At 40.4% G+C, this 23,178-nt stretch overlaps 1 protein-coding gene across 1 annotated transcript in view; it reads left to right on the forward strand.

The window, feature by feature from the left end:
- The window catches only part of LIMCH1 (LIM and calponin homology domains 1), a gene marked incomplete at its 5' end in the record, with an annotated part of 74,906 nt that extends 52,666 nt beyond the window's left edge, over positions 1-22,240 (forward strand). Inside the window, 14 exons of the mRNA XM_008948515.1 lie at positions 2,283-2,455; positions 3,094-3,199; positions 4,556-4,630; positions 5,342-5,370; positions 6,372-6,476; positions 8,080-8,172; positions 9,126-9,230; positions 10,581-10,717; positions 11,516-11,637; positions 13,451-13,574; positions 14,928-15,005; positions 17,847-17,955; positions 18,863-18,965; positions 21,504-22,240. Of these exons, the coding sequence (XP_008946763.1) occupies positions 2,283-2,455; positions 3,094-3,199; positions 4,556-4,630; positions 5,342-5,370; positions 6,372-6,476; positions 8,080-8,172; positions 9,126-9,230; positions 10,581-10,717; positions 11,516-11,637; positions 13,451-13,574; positions 14,928-15,005; positions 17,847-17,955; positions 18,863-18,965; positions 21,504-21,529 (1,385 nt within the window). The remainder of the gene's footprint in view (positions 1-2,282; positions 2,456-3,093; positions 3,200-4,555; positions 4,631-5,341; positions 5,371-6,371; positions 6,477-8,079; positions 8,173-9,125; positions 9,231-10,580; positions 10,718-11,515; positions 11,638-13,450; positions 13,575-14,927; positions 15,006-17,846; positions 17,956-18,862; positions 18,966-21,503) is intronic.
- Positions 22,241-23,178: the final 938 nt, after the last annotated feature.

A 23,178-nucleotide genomic window follows, 5' to 3' on the forward strand; every position in this document is an offset into this window, starting at 1 on the left:
AGCAGGAATCCATGAGTGCACCTGCAGCGGCACCAAGAGGGTTTATTAGAAAACGCAGAAGATGGCAGAAATCTTGATATAAAGAATTTTTTTACAGTAGGAACCCCTCAAGGGACATGGTGTGTCCCCATCATTGGGAGTTTTCAACAGGATGCTAGGAGGCTCCCTCTCCCATGAAAGGTGGGACCAAGTGATCTCTCGTGGCCCTTTCCAACTTGGGTTGTTCTGTTATTCTGTGGTGGCAATGATACACCTGACTGCACATTGCTCAGGATGTAAGTTATCTGCTTTGCCACTGTAGTGAGTGAAAAGCTGGAACCACAGCTTTCTGTGACCAAAAAGCAGCCAGGGCAGAATCTATCAGTCATTAATAGCTTCTGTTTAACACTTTTTTTTCTGTCTAAGACATTAAGAAGTGGGGAAGGAGAATAAGAAGGGGCACTTCCATCCTTCTAGGGGTTTGAATAGACAGTATTGTCCACACTTCTGATTTTCTGCTTTAAAGCCTTTATGCATAATTCTTAATCTGAGGAAAGGGATTTGCTGGTAAAATTGAAGTTATTTTTCTCAAAAGGGTGTTTCTGAAACACTGCCTTTGGAGTAGGCATTTTATTCATTTCCTCCTATCTTACTAAGTTCATGATATTTTTTTGTTAATTGTTTGATGAAATGGGTCTATCAAAGGTAAGTTTGGTATGATTAAATAAAGGTACCCTCTGAAGCAGGTATTTAAGTGAGATCTCTGGCACTAATTGGTATATAAGCACAGTGCTCCTATATGTTGAGGATAACTGTGTTTTAAACAATTGAGCTTTGCCAACAAACATCAATGGGCTACCATTCCCTCAAGATCAGAAGTATATCCAGCCTTTTCTTGATGTGCTGCAAGACACTGAAGCACATGGGCTGTTAGCAAGGGCTCATTAGCTGACTTAATTACTTTGGCTCCTAGATGCCAAAGCACAGAGGTTAACGATCTTGAATTGCACCTGGCAGATGATGTAGAAGCTGCAGTCTTGTGGTGAACCAATGAAATTCTTCTGTCAAGAGTCAGCAGGGATGAGCTGGTGATACTTGTCTACAAATTACAAAGCCACCTTGTGTTAGGTTTCACACCTGTGAGAAATGCCAAACATTAACTGTTGACAGCAGAGTTTATTATTGGCTGGCAAGGAAAACTGAGATAGCCTTGCAGAAACTGAAATGGTAAAGGAGCATGGGTTTTCATTTTGTCTGCTTTGGAGGGGTAGGTGTGGTCCAAACAGTGTGACCTTCTTGTAGAGTAAGCAGCCTGCTCTGCTGTTCACTATAAGCCAGATACATACATGCTGTGACCCCCTGTGCCACTAATAGTATGGAAATTGCTCCAAAATAGTGTGCATCTGCCTGGCAGCAAGAGCAGCTCTTGTCTCCGCCTGTGTGCGGGCTCTTAGTGGGACCGTGGGGTGCATCTCAGTTCGCTCCCCTGGCCTGCCAGCAATGTGCATTCAGAAGCTGCCACTGCTGCCGTGGTCGGCAAGCGAATAGGGTCTGAGCTTCTGCTTTAGAGGTTAGAGAGATGTCTGAATCCTTGTGCACTGCCTGGGATGCTGTCAGCTGCTCTGGTTCTGGTGGTAGCAGCTGCTAGTAGTTTAGCTGTCCCAGTCTTCAGCTGTAAGCCAGTGTACTCCTAGTTTCTTCTCCCATAAACCAGCATCAGCTTGTTGGATTTCTTTAAGAACTGAATGACAGCTAGATTATTCTAGTTCGAGTCTTCCTGTGAGAACAATTATTTTGCTGTGTGATGCTTGGCTCACATGGTTTAGTGGAAATAGGCAAGCTGAAATACCTTCTAGGGCTGATAGTGAGACCATGTTAACTGTGGTATAGTTGCTTGTCTGGGTAGCATCTTAGGATAGGATTCTTCACACAACTTCAGTAAAGAGATCTGTGCCTCAGTAGGCACATTGTAGGTATCATCTCATCTCAAATAATGAAAGTCTGAGATAGTTTGGGTGACTCCTTGAGAACTGCCTCTCTGTTTACCGTGAAGGTTATCCCATAACGTGTCCCAAGTCTAATGGAAGCAACTACATTTTGTCAGGTGAATTTCACTCTTAAAAACTTGTCTTCTCTGAGATACTAATTTTGCCTGTATTGAAGAAAGATTACTTTTTTCCAAATATCCAGTAAATGCACTCACAGTATATCCCGTAAGAAATTGGATGGTAAGAAATAGGCCTGCATCTTATTTGAAAAGATATTTTAACCTTGCAATGTTATCTCTTATATGTGTGGCTTAGGTTCAGATCAAAAGCAGTTCAAGTCAACTGCAGCTTGTGCCAGCCCTGTTGTGAAGAGATTAGAATTTCTCCCCAGTCCTGTCCCATCAGAGGAAGCTGTTGCAAGTGAGAAAGATGTGAAGAAACCTGAAATGGAGCAGCAGAAGGAAGCAGAGCTCCCTGCTATACTGGAGGTATGTCAGGGCAAGAAACAGCAGGAGTAGAAAACAAAACAGAAAAAGAAGAAAGATCTCACACAGAAATATTTATTGTGCAGATTGTTGATTTTCTCTATATAATGTTTATTCAAAACGGTCTGCCAGGGAGTGACCCTGGAGGATGGTTTCTGTATGAAATCCTATGGTCATCAGAGAGTTCCCCCTCCAAAAAAACTCATCAGTGTCTGTTTGTAGTGTTTGAACCTCTAAACTGGATGGAGCAGAAATGAGAACTGAACTCACAAACTCCAGTCCCACCATGTATTGGGAGGGCAAAGTAACCAGAAGTTGTAGACAGTGTGGGTTACCTTCTTAGCCCTCTTGAAGTGCTGCACAAGTGCAGGTGGTGGCAAAGGTGACAAATGGCCATACCCATACCTCTCTGTCAGGGAAGTTGGATGTTGGGATCAGCTTTGGTGTGCAGGACAGTGTGAATGTCAACAACAAACAGCTACCAGTTGTTTCCAGGACTTCAATACTCTAACTCAGTGTTGTAATTCTGCAGATAAAAGCTTAATCTTTAATAATGTTCATTCAGAAACTAAGTATAAGGGGTTGAAGTTAAGCTTTGATTGTACCTGCTGATTTTTGAATGTTACCAAATGTCTGAACAGGTGAAGAAAACAAAAGCCCTGGAACAAGAGGGGAGTGTAGTAATGCCATTTTTAAAGAAACTACCTGAGACCAGCCAAGTTACTCTGCAGAATTCTGGTCTACAAGGTAAGCAAAAAGCATTCGGAGAACTAAGCTGGACAGTAAATGAATATGTGCATGTGGTGTTCAGGGAGAAGTGCCTAATCAATGACCTGGAGGGTTTTGGAACTAAAAAGGTTTTCTAGTTGCATCTGACTGTTTTTGGTAGTATGGCTTCTGTGATGCAAAGGACTCTTCTGGCTGTTCCCCTTAAACACAACCTCAGAACTGGAACACAGTGGAGGGCTCAGGGAGAGCCCTATCTTGCTCTTAGCTGGCCTGGTAATAAAAGCTGTATTATGCCAACGACTATTCTATCAGTACTGCTGCTCACAGGTTAGAATGGCTTAGCAATTGGTTTTATCTCACAATAAAAACTTCTGGAGGTAAATTCTTCACTCAGCTGCTCTGTGGAGCTCCTTTTCATAGATGAAGAATACAGCTCTGCCCACATCCCTGAATTTGGCCTGTGCCCATCACGAGTCCTTGCAAAAAAATAAGGGGTTTTTTTGGCTTTCATGACAAAGTTTTGCTTGAGACTGATCGTGTTTAGTAGTTTGATATATATTGATTTTAGACATGCATATATTGTGAAATATGTGCAAGGTATTCTGAAATACCTTACATAAAGGTATTAATTTTAAATTGATAAATAATTTTTTAATTTAAATTTAAAAATGAAATATTTAAATATAAAATAATATTTTACATAAAATACCGATACAATAAAGGTATTGTGAAAGAGAGAGAATAATCTTGAAGTTTTCTTCCCCCTGAGAATGTATTAGGTTGTTAGTTTAGGTATAGGTCAGATACTGATTATCCTAGTGTTTTCAAGACTGAAACTGCTGAAGGTGATCCACTGTGGAAAACAGGATTGCTGAAACAGAATAAAAGTCTCACGTGTCTTAACTGGGGAAGTGCTTTCCAAAGAGGCTTTGAGACAGTATTGTATGTCAGGCACATCAATCCGAACATGACGTAACAGACTGTAGGTCTCTGGCCTGTTTTCTGGGTGATGCTGAAACACTTGGCTGCTCTCTAGTGTTCACGTACAGAGCTGAAAGGATCACAAAGTCCTTTAAACCCTGCGTCCGTAGTAGGAATGAAAGCGAGCACCACCCACAGGCTCGAAGGGATGACGTCCCCTGACTAGCAGTAGTGTGCTGGAGCTCTCCTGTGCAGCTAGGTGCCACGCTACAGAAGAATCCTCTGGATACGGGCAGCGCGTGATCTGCAGGCCCGTTGTAAGCTCGGTGCCACGGGCTAAAGCCACTGTCGTCGCAATCCCTTTCGTGGGGGCGGAGGCTCGGGTCCGGGAGTCCGCCATCGCCTGCTGACCACGCTGTGTTTCTCGTTTTGTCTCCGTGCCGGTGCCTGCAGAGCTGCCCCGCGGGGCCTTGCTTCCCCTTAGGGTGCGCAACAACTGGCGGCGCTCACGGTTTTTCTCGCAGTCAGGTAAATGCGGCGCTAAGGCCAACCTCAGCCCTTCTGCTGCCTCCGGCCGTGCCCCTCTGCCGACGTGGGGCTGGGGCGAGAGCTGCCCATCACGGGGACTTGTTCTACCTCTTGCTTTCGTAGAAAGAGTCTATTCCTGCTGCACAGTTGACAAAGAGCTGTTGGGTCGCACATTGTTGTGATGCTCTGGTTTCAGGCACCCAAATGAAATCACTTGCCTATAAATACCTTTAATTTCTTTAAGTTAGCCCAATTATCATTTGGATAGAAGACGTCAATGGTTCTCTTCGTAACTGTGGCTCTTGAATAGTGTAGTCCCATCCTTTTAGCTTTGCTGTGCTTTTTCCTTCCTTGCACTGAATCACGAAGGGAAAAGTAGATCCAGGTAGGTAACACCCAGTGTCCAAACACCGCTAACGTCTGTGGCCAGAAGTAGATGGCATTACCTAGTGGTAGAGTAGTACCTAATGTTAGTTTATCTTGTGCTCCTCTATACCCAAATAAAAAATAACTTCATTGGTGATGGGTAATCTGTATTTCTGGTTTATTTGCTTGCGATTCATCTTTGCGTTTGGTTGTGGGAGCAAATAAGAAACTAACATGAAGCCTTTTTATACAGATACAATGTAGTTTTAATTGCAGGCCAAGCACATTTTGCTATATTAAATTTAATCTTTCCTTTTCCTGTTGTTGTTTGTTTTTTTTTAACAGCTGATTCTGATAGTGGTGACAAATCAAATGTGAGTATCTTTTCTGCATTATAGTTTAGTTTAGAGATACGTGCTTAGCAAAAGTGAATTTTTTATGCAAACTGTCTTTTAACATCCCCAAATCAGAATGATAATTTTTTTTCTCATGGAAGTGAGAGAGAAAAAATATAACCCAAATCAAGACATGATCTGAACATGGAATTTATGCATTCCTCTCTTACCTGGAGGGAATTGTAACTATACAGTATTTGGTCCTGAATCCATGAAAGCATCACAATCACGAAACAATATGTAAATCTAAATTATCTATTTTATTTTAAATGCATAGAAATTAGATGAGACCGCAATTCTCCTGTCTTCTTAATGGGAGGGGAGGGGGGGAACACACACAAATACTATTCTGAAATACACAGTATTTCATATACTGTTTGTCACATAAAACCAGACATCATCTCTTTCTATCTGATTCAAATACAGCTCTTAGTGGAAAGGAATATGACATCAAGTGTCAAAGATTGCCCTTTACTATAAGGATTTTAAACATGTATTGTGCAACAGGATCCTTAGGGAAGCCTGAGATTATTTCATTATGGATAAAAACTTAAAACAAGGCTATATGCTATTGTGCCAGCAGCCATATGAAATGAGGAAATATTTTTTGCTATCACAAATTGCTTTTCATGTTGTGCAGAAGCTTATAGAGAAGTAAAATAGATGTATTCTTTAAATTTGAGTAGCTGCAGGTATCTCTGTTCAGTGCTGCTTAGAGCTTTCTTTCAGATCTTTTTAGGCTTTTTTTCCCCTCCGGTTGAAGTTTCCCAAGCCTTTCTTTGCAAACCAAATGACTGTTTTATCATTTGGATACCTGTGGGCAATCCCAAGTGCCAATGAAGCCAAGACTGTTGTCTGCTAACCGAAAGGACCATTATCTAGTTCTCAGTTTCTCATTTTAACATCCTCGCCAGGGACAGACAAGGTGAACTGCAGCTTTCTCTGTTAGCCTTGTGAAGTATAGTGTCAAAGTCTAATAGCTTGGTTTTCCTTCACGCAAGCGTTTCAATTTTTGGTCCTGGGATCCAGAAGAAGAGCGAAAGCGCCAGGAAAGGTGGCAGCATGAGCAAGAACGCTTGCTTCAGGTAGGGAAGAAACTACATGTCTTCCATCACGTGGTTCAGCTGTTGAATTGTCCCTTCAGACAAAAGTTGGGCATTTTGTGTCAGTATCCTCTGTGGATGCTTGAGTAAATTCTGTGGCAAATAAGCAATAAAATAAGCATACACACATGTTCTCTGTGGTTTGGGCACTCGTGTCTCACTTCCCTACTTCATGGTAAAACCAAAAGGACTTAGTTCTGTCTTCCAGTGTGGAGTTAATCCAAGTGTTGATCCTCAACTATATTTATTTGTTGAGCGTAAGCTGTGAGACTTTTAATTACTTGGAGCCTCTGTCTTAAAACAGACACTTTGCTGACCCTGAGGCCTGTGGAACTCTTCTTTAAAATGACAGTCTTAATAAATTTTCATAGATCTCTGCTTTGTGCACAGAGTTTTCTTGGAAAATACCAAGCTAAATTTAGACAAAAAGGGGCTGAGGGTTGTTTTGTGAAGAGGGAGAAGCCCATCAAAATGACCACTGGTTTTGCCTAGTAGTAGAGTAAGCTGTAAAAGGGTTTGTGTCCTAGTTGGAGTAAGTGCAGTAACCCTGAGAACTTGAATCTCCCCGGTGGTCAGTAGTGTCGTTTGAAAGTGTGATGAGGGTTGGTCCTAAAGAAACCTTATCTTTCCTCCATGTAACAGAAGAGCAAAGGATAGAGAACAACAAAATAGAGTCTTTTTGTCTTTTAAGAATGACTTGTGTCTCTACTGCTTTCTTGAGATTATTTCTTTTTAACTAATATGGTTGTTTCCTCTTAGAATTGTCTAAAGTCTCTTTTTTCTGACATATGTGGGTAGTAAATGCATCTCTTCTGTAGTAGGCAGATGTAGTTCCTAATTTGAACAGAAGTTGGAACTGATGTCAAAGGGATATGGAAGTCCATATCCCTTTTCTTCCCTGTTCACTGTTATTCCCTGTACTCAAACCAGTTCTGTCAAACAATTTTAAAGATGTCTTTGAGGTAATTTTTCATGCAAAACTATGTGAAAACAATTCTCAAGAAATAATTCCATCAAGGAGGAAAATATGCTACTTGGATAATTATAAGCTTACCCTCTTCAAACCTTTGCACACCATTTATCTTTTAAACTTTCACAGGTATTCGTCATTTATTAAATTGTACTGGCATCTCTTAAATTAACACCAATATCTGCAAAACCTTCTTGTTTATGTTATTTGGCTGAAGTTTTTAATATAAAATACATGCCTAAGTGTTTTGGGGTGTGTGGTAGCTTTTTGGAACTCTTAATACTGTATAATGAACAAGGAATTATTGAAACTGTTGACCATAAATTTCTTTTTTGACCAAAGATTTAAAAATTTCTAACAAGTTAAAATTCTTCTAGTGTGTTAAGTGTTCCTTGTGGTTTGAAGGTGTTAAATTTAAGTACTAGAAATAAGGGGGGAGAGGAGGAAAAGAAGCTTTTGTGGACACCCATGGTTGTTTCAAATTTTTATCTTCCGATTTCATCCTATTTCTGATTAAACCACTCTTAGCAGGTTCATCATTACTGTGACAATACTACAGGATTTAATCCTAAACCAAAATGCTCTGAATTTACCTCTATTTTTATCTTCTTACAGGAGAAGTATCAGAAGGAGCAGGACAAGCTGAAAGAGGAGTGGGAAAAAGCCCAGAGAGAAGTTGAAGAGGAGGAGCGTAGATACTACGAAGAGGTATAAGGCTCAAGGGAGGAGGTTGCTTATTGACTTTTTTTGTGTTTAAATGCACCCACTTACATAACTAAAAAAAAGACCATACTTTAATTAATTAATAAAAAGCCTTCTGAAGGCTGAGTTCTCAGAACGATTGTTTCTCTTAAACACTACCATGGGCGCTGAGGATAAATACTTAAATATTTAGACAGGTATCCTCAGAAGCTCTGCATAGGTGGTGGTGTCTAATTGCTGTGCAAGTCTGGGTGAGTCAGTATGGTTGTGTCTGGGCATGCTCAGATTTCCCTCTGGAGGCAAAGCCTTGTGCATTTTGGCATATACTTGGTGCCTGCACTTGGTGGAACTACAGATTAAATTGATGTCTGCATTGGGTTTGCTTTTGTAATTTTGTAAACTGGGCTTGTTTAAAAAAAAAAAAAAAGACCACAGGAAATATTCAAAACTTGCCATTGTAGAATATTAACAATATAGAAGATAGTAATTTTCTTCTGTTGTATGTGGGTCATTATGCAGGGAATCAGAAAATACTAATGTGTTCAGTTCAACTAGTTATGCATTATGCAAATTAATACCTTCTGTGCTTGAAGGCCAAAATTGTGATCTGAACAAGAAAATTTTTTTCAACTTTCAGAATAAGTTTCTCATGTACCAAATGTTATTTTATATGAAATTTATTAGATGGATGTTGTGAGAAACAGTGGTGCCATCCCAAGTGGAATATTCTTTCCACTTTTGGACATGCTATCCCAAAGATAGAAATAGTTAAAGGAAAAGGAGTGTAAAATCTTGAAGCAAATTAAAAATTGAGGTGTTACCATTATTCTTGGTACCACAAGTCCTTATCTAGCCATCTAAATATAACACATAGCCAAATTTTGTGCTTCTACCTCTTAAGCTCTTAGCTGACATTCTATATTTTAACCCTAAATCTCTCCTAATCCTCTTTTTTTTAGGAACGCAAGATAATTGAGGATACTGTAGTTCCATTCATTGTTTCTTCAAACTCTGCTGAGCTCCTCTCCTCCTCTTCCTCTACCACTGAAGGAAACAAGACAGCGGTGAGTTTCTCGTGGAGGCAATAAAGACTAAGCCATCTTCAGTGCACTACAGGCTAACAAAGCCTGGGAACAGTAAGAGTATTCCCTGAATCTCTTCTGTAACTGGTGATACCTCAGAGTGCTGCAGCTTGTATATTTTTACAGCTGAGGAGCCATACTCCCAAGCAAGCTGCTACCATCCTGTTTTGGGCTAGACCAGTAGGTGATACTTTCTCTCTTTGCAGCTGCCTCTCTTTACTGGTGCTGTAAAAAAACGGTCACCTGTTTCTAACTACCAACTCAAAGCCATCAAAATCTGAAGTGATTTCCCTGTATCCAAAATCTTGAGCATGAGACAGTGCTTTAAGCATATCTGCGATGAGACCAAATCCTGCCTCCTCACTTTTTCTCCTTTTCTCTCCCACCATCCCATAGAAAGCCATAAAACTGAGGAATGTTCACTCTCTATTATTTTTGTTATGCTTATGCAGCATGAAATGCTTAATTCATTGCATCCAGAAGCTATAAGTATTATATTTAAGTGTTTGCCAGAGATCAGAGAATGACTCCCCAGGTGAGATCAGTAGAATAAATGTGGGATTCCCAGACATAATTTTCTCCTGCCTAAGGCACTCACACCCAAGAAGTCATCTGCCTTTTTTCCATTCAACTCCAGGATTAGGAGCACTGTATCATCTGGTTCTCCTCTCGCCTTTCCTTCCCCCTTTTATCACTCACCCCTGGGCAGGGGCATCAGCCATGCCCATTTTCCACATGGCTATGTAGCAGTAACTTCCTGGGTGGAGTCACTTAGGCCACCTTCAGGGCAGTGCCTGCATCCAGAAGCAAAGAATCTCATGTCATGGCTTATTCAAGCTCCACCAGTCAGGTATGACCCACTCCAGTACCAGTACCATTTTGGAAGTAGTTGGTGTTGCCATTTGAATGCCCAGTACATGTGAGTAATGCTTTGCCCCCAGGCAGAGACAACAAGCTGAGGTCTCTCACAAAGTCCTGCCCAGTCCAATGGGACACTGTCTAGACTCTCAAAGCGATTCAAGGGTTTCTGCCAAAAATACATAGTGGGAAGTTTTGTCGTCCTGAACATCATCTCATAAATGGTCTGTCCCAAACTTTGTGGGTTTTTATGCTAACTTTAGTCCAATTAGTTGATTGTCTCAGCTGAAGTCTTTGTTAAATCCAAACTTACCCTTACCAAGGTCAGGTGATCCCACTGTGTAATATGAGATGGTTTTTGTGCTAATAACATGTGTCAACACAATATATGTGGGGGCAGCCTGTGCTTTTCCATGCATGTGCTGATGCCTAATTCAAGGGAAGCTCCTTGTTCCCTCCCCTGCTGTCTTCTAGAACTCAACTGACTCTAACAGCTCTCCAGAGGAAGGAAAACAAAAAGAAGTTACAAGGCAGAAGCAGCTGCTCTGGGAGCAGGCCAGTATTCCATCTCTGAAAAACAAGGAGAATGAACTCTGGCAAGAAAAAAGGAGGTATGGATCAAGCCTAAGCATTTCTTAGCCCTGTGGAGTTTTGTGTTCTGTAGACTTCTGGGACATCACATCTGCCTGTGACTGATGGTGGAGCATCAGCATGTGACAGCCTGGTGAAAGGTGTAATATATCCGGATCAATAATCACTTGCTGCAGGCTTACACATATATGGCAATGTGCAGCCCTAGTTGTGCATGTCAGAAGGCTTGTCCTTTCAGTATATGGCTTAGCCAAGAGACTGTCACCTCAACCAGATGAGAGATTAGATGGCTCAGACATCTCTGTATGTTGCTGCACTTTGTCTGGTGTGTGTTTCACAAGCTATTTGGAGGGATAGAAGAGCAGTAGCTGTTTTCACTCAGTATCTGTGGGAGATTTCCTGGCTATCTCAGAAGTGCCATACCTAAACGTGTCAGATGGTGTTCAAAGTCCTGGTCTTTGCCCAGCTGCTAATAACAGCGTTCACAAAGTGGAGAAGCATCTGATGATGCTGAACACTGTATAGAGAACATTGAGAAAAGCTGTTTCTCTGACAAATAAGCCATTTTGCACAAATCCAGAATGGTCTTTAGTGTGTCTAAGTGGCAGCATGTGAGGTAAGCAGGAAGACTTGGCATAATCAAAGACAAACTTGTAACTTCATGACAGTTATCCTCATGATTTTGTCATTGGTGATACAATGAGAAAAATCTTTTTGCAAAGATTAGACTGATATTCGGAAGTCTGATTTTGATCTTACATTCTAGGTGGAATTTTTCCCTGCTTTATGTATACAATGTGACTTATTTTTATTGGCAGTGGAAATAAAGTACTCTCGGGACACCCAGAGACAGGTATCTTGAAAGGAGGTGAACAGGAGCAGCAGGTGCCAGTGAAGGAGCGCAACTCTCCTGCCAGACTGAACCTCCCATTGACTCAGGGTGAGAGTCGAGACGCTTCATATGCATGTATTCTTTTCCAGATAGATATTCTGCAGAAATCTAACTCAAAGAATCTTGGAAATTGACAGTACACATATATTTTCAAAATTTGAAATCCTCAGACTCAGAAGTTATTTTCTGTTAGCAAAGGTAAATATGTTAAGGTGAAATTTTAAATCTTCTTGTTTCCATCAGAGATGAGTATTTCAGCTGCAGGCAGGAGTCTCATTTACAAGCCCACATGTTCACAGTAGTAGTTAAACACAGCTATTTTCCACCTTTTACATCATCTTACATAAATATAGGATTTATCTTGATACAGGAAGCATATTTCCAACACTTATTTTGTGTTTTGATAACTAATTTGAATCTTTATGTCCATTTCAGTCCAGTAAAAATCACTAGCTGATTGTGTAACCTTTTCAAGCCAAGCCTAAAGTGACACCTGTCTCAATTTTGTCCTTAGAAATGGCTGATGACATTTAAAATTAATAGATTTATTTTAAGCTCCTGTAAGTGTTGATGTGTTTTGAATGAAGGCATTTCCCCAAAGCCTTGCTGTCAGTGGGGTCACCCTAAAAAAAGGCAAATTCACTAATTTAGCATCATTATCTAATGCAGGTGAACAGTGGAAAGTAAGTAGAACTGAAGACAGAAAGCAAATGTTGATCTTGAAATCAAGTTTTAGATTCTTATTTTCAGTCTAGTATAAAAAATGATGATTCTAAAAGTGAAACATCTATGGATAGAAAAGGTTTCAGGGTTATTACTTGTTCCAAATGCCAATTCAGTTTATCCAACTTAGCAGGCTTACTTTCCCTGTCTTGATTTTATTGTATTCTTAGTGCTTTGATAAATGTTGCTCAAAGAAAGCAAGAAGAAGATATTGCCCAGTGATCCATCCTTGTGGATTTGTAGTACTGATTAAGCGAACTTCAGAGGTTTGACAGGTTTTAACTAGTAGTGATAATCAGGGGGTTTCTACGTTCTGTTCAATAGTTTGGTTCCCTACAAGTATTTTGACAGCTCCTTTCTTGCCTTTTAAAGAATCACATCCTACCTCTCTCCTTAAGTCCTTAATTAGTCAGGACTAGAGTATTGTTGTCTTGATATCAAAAATAGGTAACAGGCTTTTCATAGCAAAGTTTTTCTTCTCTAAATCAGCTGGCTGATGCATGTTAGGGTAAGGTTCCTCCCTAGCCTCTGAGCCACAAAATTCATCTGGAAGGATTCAGGTAGCACGCCCGTGTCTCAAAGATGGGACGCTTGGCTGCCTAGGTGTCACAGAGATCACTGCGCATTGGTGGGAGGCTGTTATTGTCACTGAGCCTTGTGCAACCATCTGAAAAGCAGAAGGAAATTACAAGTGGAGGACTGTTTATCAGTTGGCTCATGGAGAGCAGTGACTACGCTGCCTTCCTCTTAATTCTTTCTGTTGAGCAGTTTGGGTCCCAAGCACCACAGGAAGTTTCAGTCTCTCTGGTGCTTCCTTTCTTATGACAGAAATACTTTATTTTCCCACATGTTTTTCATGGATGGCTGTTTGGACTCATCCTTTCCCCCTTAAGAAAATGAGATTCAGCAGCAGGGTAGGTCATGTGTATGTGAAGGTGGTGGAGGGGGACATCATTCCATAAAGGTCTGATGTAGCAGAGCCTGTCTCTGACTTTATTCGGGGTTTCTGAGAAATAACTTTTATGTAACAGTACATCTCTTGTCTCCTCTATGGTGTGCCCACAAGCTATTCTGGTCTATAAGTACTGACAAAAACATTTTGTCTCAAGTATTGAAATTTCCCCACCTCCCGTTGTAGACATCTCCTGGAATCAGCAGTTGCTGACAAAGCAGTCCCCGCATCACACAGAGGACATTTGGCAGAGACCGTTCCTGGGCCAGAGTGCAGGACAACAGCCAAGTTCTGCAGGGGAAATGAGGAGGTGAGAACACAAAATAAAGGTTATTGCAAAAATTGAGAAGTCCTACTCACTCTGTTCTCCCTTATATTCTTACTCAGCATTCTTTGTTGATTAAGTTTCACAGGTAGTCCTGCAGTGTGAAGACACCTTTGACTACTGGCTTTCCCACCAAGACCATACTATTTCTCATGGGTACCCCAGTAACTAGTTTTATGAGGGAGCGTGACCCTTGCTTGCCCTTCTCTGTCTTTCTCCTTAGCTCTTCAAGCACTCATCAGTGTAACAGTTCATGTGCTTCATTTGTTTTAAGTGGCCAAGCCCAAACATTTATAGCTAGTAGGTGGCTAACTATCAGGGTGGGAATGTCCGGTAAAGCCTGCCTCTTTGGGATCAAAGAACTTCATTCCCCAGCTTCCAAACACGCATAGATTGCTACTTTATCGTTCTTTAATGATTATACCTTTTAGAAGAAGGTACACAGAGATTAGTATTTACTTTCTCCTGTAAATTTTGGTGAGGGTTTTTCTTCTCTGATGCTTTGCCTTGTGTTTTTGAATAACCATTACTAAAAGGCAATGCCAGTTCTTTCGATAAACAAGGGATCTGCTTGCTTAATATTTGCAGAAAGTCTATCCATGTAATAAGAAAGGAAAGTATGTTTTCCATAGCACATATATACTACTGGCATATATGTAAATATACTCCCCTGCAAAATGTGGTACTTCTATGAAGGTTGTATCCAGTCAAAACTAATGTATATTGAGGTTTGATTATCTTTTCCTAATACTGCTCATATGTGTTTGAGAAAATTGTTATTTAATCTGTAAACAACTTAAAGCAGTGAGAGGTTGAATCAATCCTGTGATTTCTGGTAGCATAAAACATGGCAGGTTTTTCTCACCAAATTCTTGCAGGGTAGAACGGATATAACTAGTAATAAACCACTCTTCAGTGTTGGTAGCTTCCTTGTTACTCAGTAAACTCCAACAACAACCCTACTTCTGCTCTACCAGTGTGCTTCTGAGCACATCCCCTGACCAACAGAGTACAAGGTGCTGTGCCTTGGCTTAACCCTCTTTTATCATGGTGGGAGCTATATTGGGTTGGTAGGTGGGTGGAAGTCTACACATGGCTAACTATTCTGTGAGTTATCTGATTGAGCAGTAGCAAGCCTACAAAGACTCAGAACCAAAAATGTGTGCTATATTTAACTTATCAAAATGGCAATGGGCAGCAAATTTATACCTTTTTTTGTGCTTAGATAAAATCTTTGGAGATGGGAATCCCAAAGTCTACCAGCTGAAATTTCTCTCTACAAAAGCTGTGTTAATTGTTCTTCATCTATGGTAATGCACCTTCTCTTCTGTATTTTAGGGCAGGCTATCTTGAGAACTTCCGATCTGGGCCATCGTCTCCCTGCTCTCCTGCTGCTCCAAGTCAGTCACCCAACAGGTACAAAAGGTCAATAAGAAATTTTGCAGACTGAATGCTTCTTTTAGTTGCTAGTGAAGTGCTTCAGTGTAAATCACAGAAGTATTATGTGGATGCACTATGCATTCTTCTAAATGTTGCAATTCATAACCATCCGTGGAATAAACACGTAGCTCCCTCTCCCATATTTCTTGCCTACTTCAGCAGTATTGTTATGTTTTCAAATAACACAGTTCAGAAAGCAGCTGCAGGACTTTGCTTGGTCATTGAAATGTAAATTAATTTGAAATGGGATGATATAAGCCCCTGTCAAAGTAAGCAGTTAAGCATGAGTTCAGAGCACTTACGCCAAAGAATCTCGTCTTCCTTGTGAGCAGTCATATACTCCAGAGTAAGGTATGTGCTAGCCATTGTCACATTTCAACACTTGCTGATTTAAAAAGAAATACTTCCCTTCATTTCCAAACTTGAAATGCATTTTGGGTTTTTGTTGGTTTTCTAATTTGCCTGCATTTGTGCTAATCTCCTAGATATCTGATTCTCTCAAGCAGGGAGCTGTGCAGCTTTCACTGAGATACGTGTACTAACTCTAAATAAATGTTAACTGTGGTCTGGTTGAATCACTGATAATTTGGGGTATATTATAACCAGTTGGCTTATTAAACAGGGTAAAGTGATACAACACAGAAAACATAGCAAGTTTTTGTTCTGTTTAAATAACATTTTTCTTCATGTTTCATAGCAAAGCCCTCCTTCCAATGCCACTTGCATTGGCATGAAACGCTTGTGAATTTTTGATGTGAAAATTTTCTTCTTTTTTTTCTAATTGTGGCTGCAGTTTTGGTGAGACTGCAGATCATTTCTTTCTACATGTAGCTAGTTGTGATAGCTGCTTCATATTACTTAGCAGCTGTATTCTGCTATGAGACCCTTTTCTAAGATCTTTTACTGAAATAAATCTTAGTTTTGGAAACAGTGTATGGGATGTAATTCACTGTTACACTAAAACATTAGAAAGTGTCTCTTAAATTTCCCAAAATACTTTATTCTTTGATCCAGCACTTTAACTTGATCATATAATAACTCTGATAGTGGGGAAGAAGTGGAAACAAGGATAGACTCAAAAATAACACAGAGGGCTGTGAGGAGAATGCTTAAGGTTGTAGTGGAGGAGAAGAAAACAGGAAAGTTTTTCTAAGAGGAATAATGAGAATGAAGCAACAAGACAGTGATGTGCTTGTGCTGTCAGTGTACATGGTGGGATAAAGAATGATGGGCTCAGGATTGACTGAGATGAGTGGAAGCGAGGACAGTTTTCTGGTTGTGATGAGTCTTTCTGCTGCTTCTGTCTGTTTCTTTTTTTTTCTCTCTCTTTTTTTTTTTTTTTTTTTTTTTTTTAATTGTGATGCAGTCCATATCCATCTATGCTGCTGGCTTATGATGTTGTTGAACCAAAACCATAAAGGAAGATATTTTAAACTTACTTATCTGCATACAGTTTCACCAGACCATCTTTTCAAAACTCATGAAGTATCCCAAAGCTTCTCTTCTGGTTTCAGCCCTGACTAAAAAAGTCATGGATGACATGGGGCAACAAAGCTGGTGAAGGGTCTGAGGAACATGTCCTATGAGGGGCAGCTGAGGGAGCTAGCATTGTTTAGTCTGGAGAAGAGGAGGCTGAGGGGAGACCTTATTGCTCACTACAACTACCTGGAAGAGGTTGTAGTGGGGTGAGTGGTGATCTCTTCTCCCAAGTAACTGGCAGTGGGATAAGAAGAAATGGGCGTAAGTTGCAGCAGGGAAGGTTTGGATTGGATATTAGGAAGAATTTATTTACTGAAAGGTGGGTGAGGCATTGGAACAAGCTGCCCAGGGAGGTGGTGGAGTCACCATCCCTGGAGGTGTTCAATAAATTTGTAGACGTGGTACTTCGGGACATGGTTTAGTGGTCATGGTAGTGTTGGGTTGATGGTTGAACTTGATCTTGGAGGCCTTTTCCAACCTTTATGATTCTATGACAGAATAACAAGAGATCCCTTTTGGTCTCGGTTTCATCTCAGTAGACAAACATCAGGTTTGTCAGGCTGGCAGACAGGTGAGAAGGGAAAAGTGTGAAACCCATAGAAGAGTGTACCTGTGCTGCTATTAAAACCATTATCCTGGAGCCCTGATCTTTCACCCAGTTGTCACCAAACAGCTGATTTACTAGAAAAGTCTAGACAGGACTGAAGCTTAAGGAGAGAGCTGGAGTATTTTTGCATTGCAGATGGAGATCTGATTTCAGCTTTACTCAAAGTAGCTGTAATACTAACAGGCATGTAGCTGCAGCAGCAGACACTAAAATTAGTTAGCAAGTGCCTGGTGCCTGGTCTGTGCTACTGTTGACTTCATCTTGTTTGGGTGTCAGAGCAGCACCCCTGCTTTCTGACTTAGAGTAAGCAAACCCATTTGCAAAAAAAAAGTGGAAACATTTCCAGGCTGAGAGTCTGGCTTGGGTAATCTGTGCAAATATCTAATTGCTGTGGCTCTGACTAGTCCTGGGTAATTCACAGGCATGGTTCACTGCCATCCAGGCCTCCATTGAGAGACGTGCATCTCCCTTGGTCTAGCACAGCAGCCTGGCAGGGAAATGGAGCTGAGATGCTGTGCATTCAAGCATTTTAAGTCCTCTGCTTGCTTGTTTGCAAGGCAGACGTGCAGGCTGATTCAGCAATGGAGCTGAAGGGTCACTGGGTATTTATGTGAAACCCCCCAATGCTCCTTCCTCCCACCCTGTCCTGCTCCATAAACCTGTGTAAACATTTGGCTGTGGTTTAGCATCAGTTGCTGTTCTGTTTTCCTAAGGTCATGTTTGTCTCCTAGGTCTGTCAGTGGAAAGAAGCTTTGTTCTACCTGCGGGCTTCCTCTTGGAAAAGGAGCTGCCATGATTATTGAAACACTTGGTCTTTATTTCCATATTCAGTGCTTCAGGGTATGTCTCTTGCTTTATTAAGAAAAATCATAAGTCACACACAGTGTGAGGAGAGAGTATTTTGAGGGCTGTCAATGTGAAATTGAAAATGAGAGAACCAAGGGATTTGCATGTCTGTTACGTATGTTTGTGTGCGTGTGTTTGTAGAGAAGTGGAAGTAATGCAGCTAGTGTGTTCTTTTGCTTTCAGACATGTTAATTGCAATAAAACCTGTGATTTAGCAAGTAGACATAGCTCGTCAAGTACAGAGGAAAGCATCATCATTTCCCTGTTGTGTTCATTGGTTTTTAAATATAGTATGAGCTGCCTCGGGATTTCCTCCCCCCCCCCCAAATATCTGGTCAGGCCCCAAACCATCTTTATCTGACCCATGGCTGGAAAGCTTTGTTTATGGAATAGATGCTGTATTCTGGATTTCACCAGAACCCTCAGCAGAAATACTTCTTGACTGTTCTTGAGTGTTTCAGTGTGGAATCACTCAAGAGGCTTTTCTAGAGAACTCAGAAAGTGTCCATTTCCATTATCTCTGGCCCAGTTGGTATGACACGTTCATAAAGCCTTTTTTGGTTTTATACATTTGTCCAAATTAAACCACTGTCTTCTCTAAACTCTGTCTATCACAGATGGGCTGGCACCAGAATGCAACATTAAAACCAGATGTCCCTGGTTAAAATCAGTAGTCTTCACTTCTGTGTAAGCGGAGACTGCTGAAATCCAGTGCTAAATGCTGTTGGCTCTAAAAACCTTTGCACTGGTTTGCAGTGCTCCCCAGGAGTATGGGATGAGTTGAGGGGGTGTTATTTTTTCTTGCTGTTCCAAGAACTGTTGAAACAAAAGTCAAAATTTAGAAAGAATTGTGACAAACAGTAGGGCATAATTTCTTTTACCTTCTTTCTTCAATTAACAGTGTGGCATTTGCAAGGGACAGCTGGGAGATGCAGCAAATGGGACAGATGTCAGGATTAGAAATGGTCTTCTTAACTGCAACGATTGTTATATCCGATCCAGAAGTAAGTACCAAATCCTGTCCAAAGGACAATGAACACTAATAAAATCGCTACCATGACTTTAACTGATGGGGTTGCCTCCTCCTGGCTTTGCCAGTTAGGCACAGCTTCGCTTTGGGAAGGGGAACCTTCCTATGCCATTTTAATCATCCTCGTGTATCAAAAAAAGATTTCGAAGTCTATTAAATCTTGCTTAGAAGTTCTCTGCTTATTGGTATTGGAATTAAAGACTGTTTCTGTGCATGAATATAACACTGCACTGTGCACACATATTGCATGTTCTGGAGGCTTGGATCTGTCACATCACATGGGACAATGTATAGATACTTCTATTAGGTCTAGGACCCTGGATCTTGTTTGGAGAAGTTCCCATTTTTTATGTCTCCAGGCCTCCCTTCATGGACAAAATGGTCATGTAAAATATTAGGAATATTCTGTAGCTTGTAATGAATCCTTTTGTTGATATCCCCAGACATGTGCTAAAGTCTCACTTCCTGCAAGTTTTGAAGAATGAGACAATCAGAAAAAAAAAAAATACATTTTTCTGCCTTGGAGCAGGTCACTTAAATGTCCTTCCTAGACCTGGATTTCTGTGACTGATGCCATATTGCTAGAGAATTTTTCAGCTTAACCCCAGTGTCACCAGTGATATGACACAGGCAGTGCTCATGCTGGCATCTAGTTTGTGGAAAACAGTAAGATGTAAGAAAAAAAACACAGGACTAATCATTGCCTTCATGCTGTGTGTTACTGTTTACTATATTCACTGCCTACAATCCTAACTGAGAAGTGGAGATATTGAGCTTGATATTTTCACTTACTGTTTGCCACCTCTCAAAAACAGTGGCTGTAAATCCGGGAGTAGGAAAGTGACCTGTGTTTGTCAGCAGAATAGGTTGGATTTTTTTCTGTTTCAGGAGAAAGATATTTCCCCAGCAGCAGAGCTAGAGGGTGCTATTGTATAGCCATTTGTTTGGTGATTTTTATTTTTCTCTTTTTAAATTCTGCTAAGAAATGCTGGCAACTTTTTATTATTATTTATTTAATCTGACATATTTTTAAGTAGCTTTTCCCCTTCGGGCTTGATACTATAAACCTTCCTCATGTGGATCAGGTCTTGACCCTTAAAATGCACATTTCCACATCCATCTTCACACAAAAAAAGGAGATTAAGATGATAAAAGTCATATTTCCCTTTTCTTCTTAATCCTTTTTGCTTAAATAAAAATTGAGGTCCTTTAAGGATAGATGAAGGCTCAAATAAATTATTTATCAGTTTATATGCTGTGGAAGTCGCTCTCTCCATCATCATTTCCACAGCAGCAGTGCTAGTGCAGTACAGAGCTGTGTGCAGTGTTTTGTGAAGTTTTGCATATGTACATACCTAGCACAACAATAACCAGGTCCATGACAGGGGGAATAAGTTTTGAAGAAACATATGATTCCTGAAGAATCATAATGGCAAGGGTTTGTCTTTTTTTCCTACAATTTGTTTCTTCCTGCTGTGTTTGCTCCTCATGCAAAATCTAGAAATGAATTAGCTGAATTTAAGTTACACTGGCTCTTGTTGACTGTTTCAAAGCAACTGGTTTTGAAAAAAATGCAAACATGCTTAGTTGTTAATTTTTAACTAGAATTTGAGACTCCACATCTGAAATGAAGAACAAACTGGTACAATGGCAGAGTTTCACCTTTCAGATCTGGGAAGTCTGGTGCTAAATAAATATAAAATCCATTGCTTGATTGTACAGCTCATGCCTTCTGCCCTAACGGCTGCATCTGAAAGCCTGCAGCAGTGCACACAACTAATGGTCTCTGACTGACTCAGAATTAATCAATATTGTTTTGAGGTGCTTATGGACATCTTGATGAAATATTTTGGCTGCCAAAAGCTTATTGGAAACTGTGGATGATTCTATTTCAAAATAAATTACCAAAAAACTTAAGAGAGAAAAGTGTTAAAGATTATGTCCAGGGTCCAAAATATTTTGTTTTTCAAATAAAAGTGAACCAGGTTTTATTAGTATGTTATTTCTCTGCAGCAAAACCTCACAAGGAAGGGAACTTGGTATCTGGTGTCAAATACAGGGAACATTTACAGGTGTGAGTGTCAAAGTCAAAAGCAGGATGTAAATTCATGAGATTTCCTTTAAAGCCAAATAGCACAAGGGCTCTGTATTACCCCCTAATGCAAACCAGCCACACCTAAAGGTGACTCGTCAGTCCTTTGATTTTCTCTTTTGTCACTGCACAGCCTGAGAGTAAAAATGTCCACAAGTACTTTGGGAGTAAAATGAAATAAATGTGCACGCAGAATGCATTTATCCATGTGGCATGGAAAATATATTTCCAATGGAATTACGCCGAATGCTTCTTTGCAGTTAGTGCCCCAACTCTGCAGGAGGAAGGAGAAGTGGGGCACAAGTGATACATATTTCCAGATGCATTTTTTTTTAATTCTAGAGATCATATGAGGAAAAGTCTATGTGTGTTTGTTAAAATCTGTCAGCTAACGACTTGTATTGGTTTTGTTTTACCCAGCTGCTGGACAGCCAACTACATTGTGACATGACTTTCAGTCCTAATAACTTCCAAGAAGGAACTCTCTTCTCATAAGTATCGGCTGCCTCCAGACAATCACTTGTAAGAGCTTGAACACATGGACATTGTGGCTCTCATCTCATTTTTAAAAACTCATAAAAGTGCTGCACATGCTCCTTTAAAATGCAATATGTTGGGTTTTTCCTTTGTTAAGAAATTTGCAAAATATGTCCGACTATGTTTGGACAGGCAAAGCCTAAGTACTATAAAAAAAAAAATCCCACCTTTCAGGTATGCTTATGATTTACAGTCAACTGTTATCGCATTCTTTTGAAAGTAATAAGAAAATAAACATGCAATAAAGCTGTTTTGTTTTAATGTTTCTAGGAATTAAAATGTTCACGTTTACAAAACCTTTATAGAATATGCCAACTTGAGCTGAGAAGTAATTTTAAGATAGTATCTAATCAGTGCATTTGAAAAACTAAACATCACAGCACGACTTCTCTGTTATAACTGAAGCTATAACTTTTTTTTATACAGAGACTAGTTTGATAATACATCCTGTAATTCTGAAGCATTTTGTGTTTATATTACCTTCAGTGGAGGGTAGGAGTTATACAAATAAATTATTGCACCTTTAGTGATAGATTTTTTTTGTTTGTGTACCTCAAGTAATGTTCATGACTATAGCTTAATATTCTCTCAAATAAAGATATCTTCATTAAACCTAAAGACTGTATACCATTAACGACAGCAAGATTCCAATTAGGAGCAATCCTTCTTACTATGTCTGTCCAGCAACCTGTGGTGTTACTAAACTTGGTGAAAGGTGGTGGGGGGAGGGTGGGTGGACAGAGCTGAATTGTGAGTCTCTGAGCTCCAGTTTGATGCCTTTGGTAAAACTTTTCTCTGTGGTGCGTAACTTTGCACACTGGTGGTCTGAGTTGATTTGAGATCTGCTTTTTCAGTTGCAAACATAATGGTTGGTTGAAATCTCAAGTGGAGAAACACGTGTGATTTGGGTGCCCTCCAGAGCGGAGAGTTAAATGTAGGGAACAGGGGTCACAGCAGCGAGGCCCGAGTAACGACACACACCGATGCCATTAATGGTCGTTCTCCATTTATTTGCCCAAATAGCCCAGTTTATGTAGTTTCAGCTGTCCACGCGCTTAGCATACAAACCGAGATTGGTTAGAAGCAATTCTTCACGTATTACAAGCTCATTATTAAATGAATATTAATCATATTGCCCTTGCCAAGCTTTTACCCCGCTTACATTTTTAGCACCCTGTGAAAATTCTGCAAAAGGTTACTATAGTATCACTTATGCTCCATCCTAGGCCTTCCAAGGATGCCTCAGGAACAATCTACTCTTGTTCTGTCATGTACGCCTTGGCACTACTGCCTGGATTGTTCACCTCCCAAAAGATAAAGTCGTGGCCGTCGTCCTTCAGAAATGCCTCCACACATCCCCCTTTTTCTTTTTGAACAAGCCAGGCGTTGCTAATAGTCTTCTTAATCATGCATTGCAAGCAACCTACTAAGCAAGGGAGACATAATGCTAAACCCAAAAAGACTAGATGATTAATCATGCGTTGCAAGCAACCTGCTAAGCAAGGGAGACATAATGCTAAGCACAAAAAAAACTAGGCCAAGCAAAATTATTGTTTGC

This window comes from Merops nubicus, unplaced genomic scaffold (genome assembly GCF_000691845.1).
Source record: "Merops nubicus isolate BGI_N331 unplaced genomic scaffold, ASM69184v1 scaffold3951, whole genome shotgun sequence".
Classification (NCBI taxonomy): domain Eukaryota; kingdom Metazoa; phylum Chordata; class Aves; order Coraciiformes; family Meropidae; genus Merops; species Merops nubicus.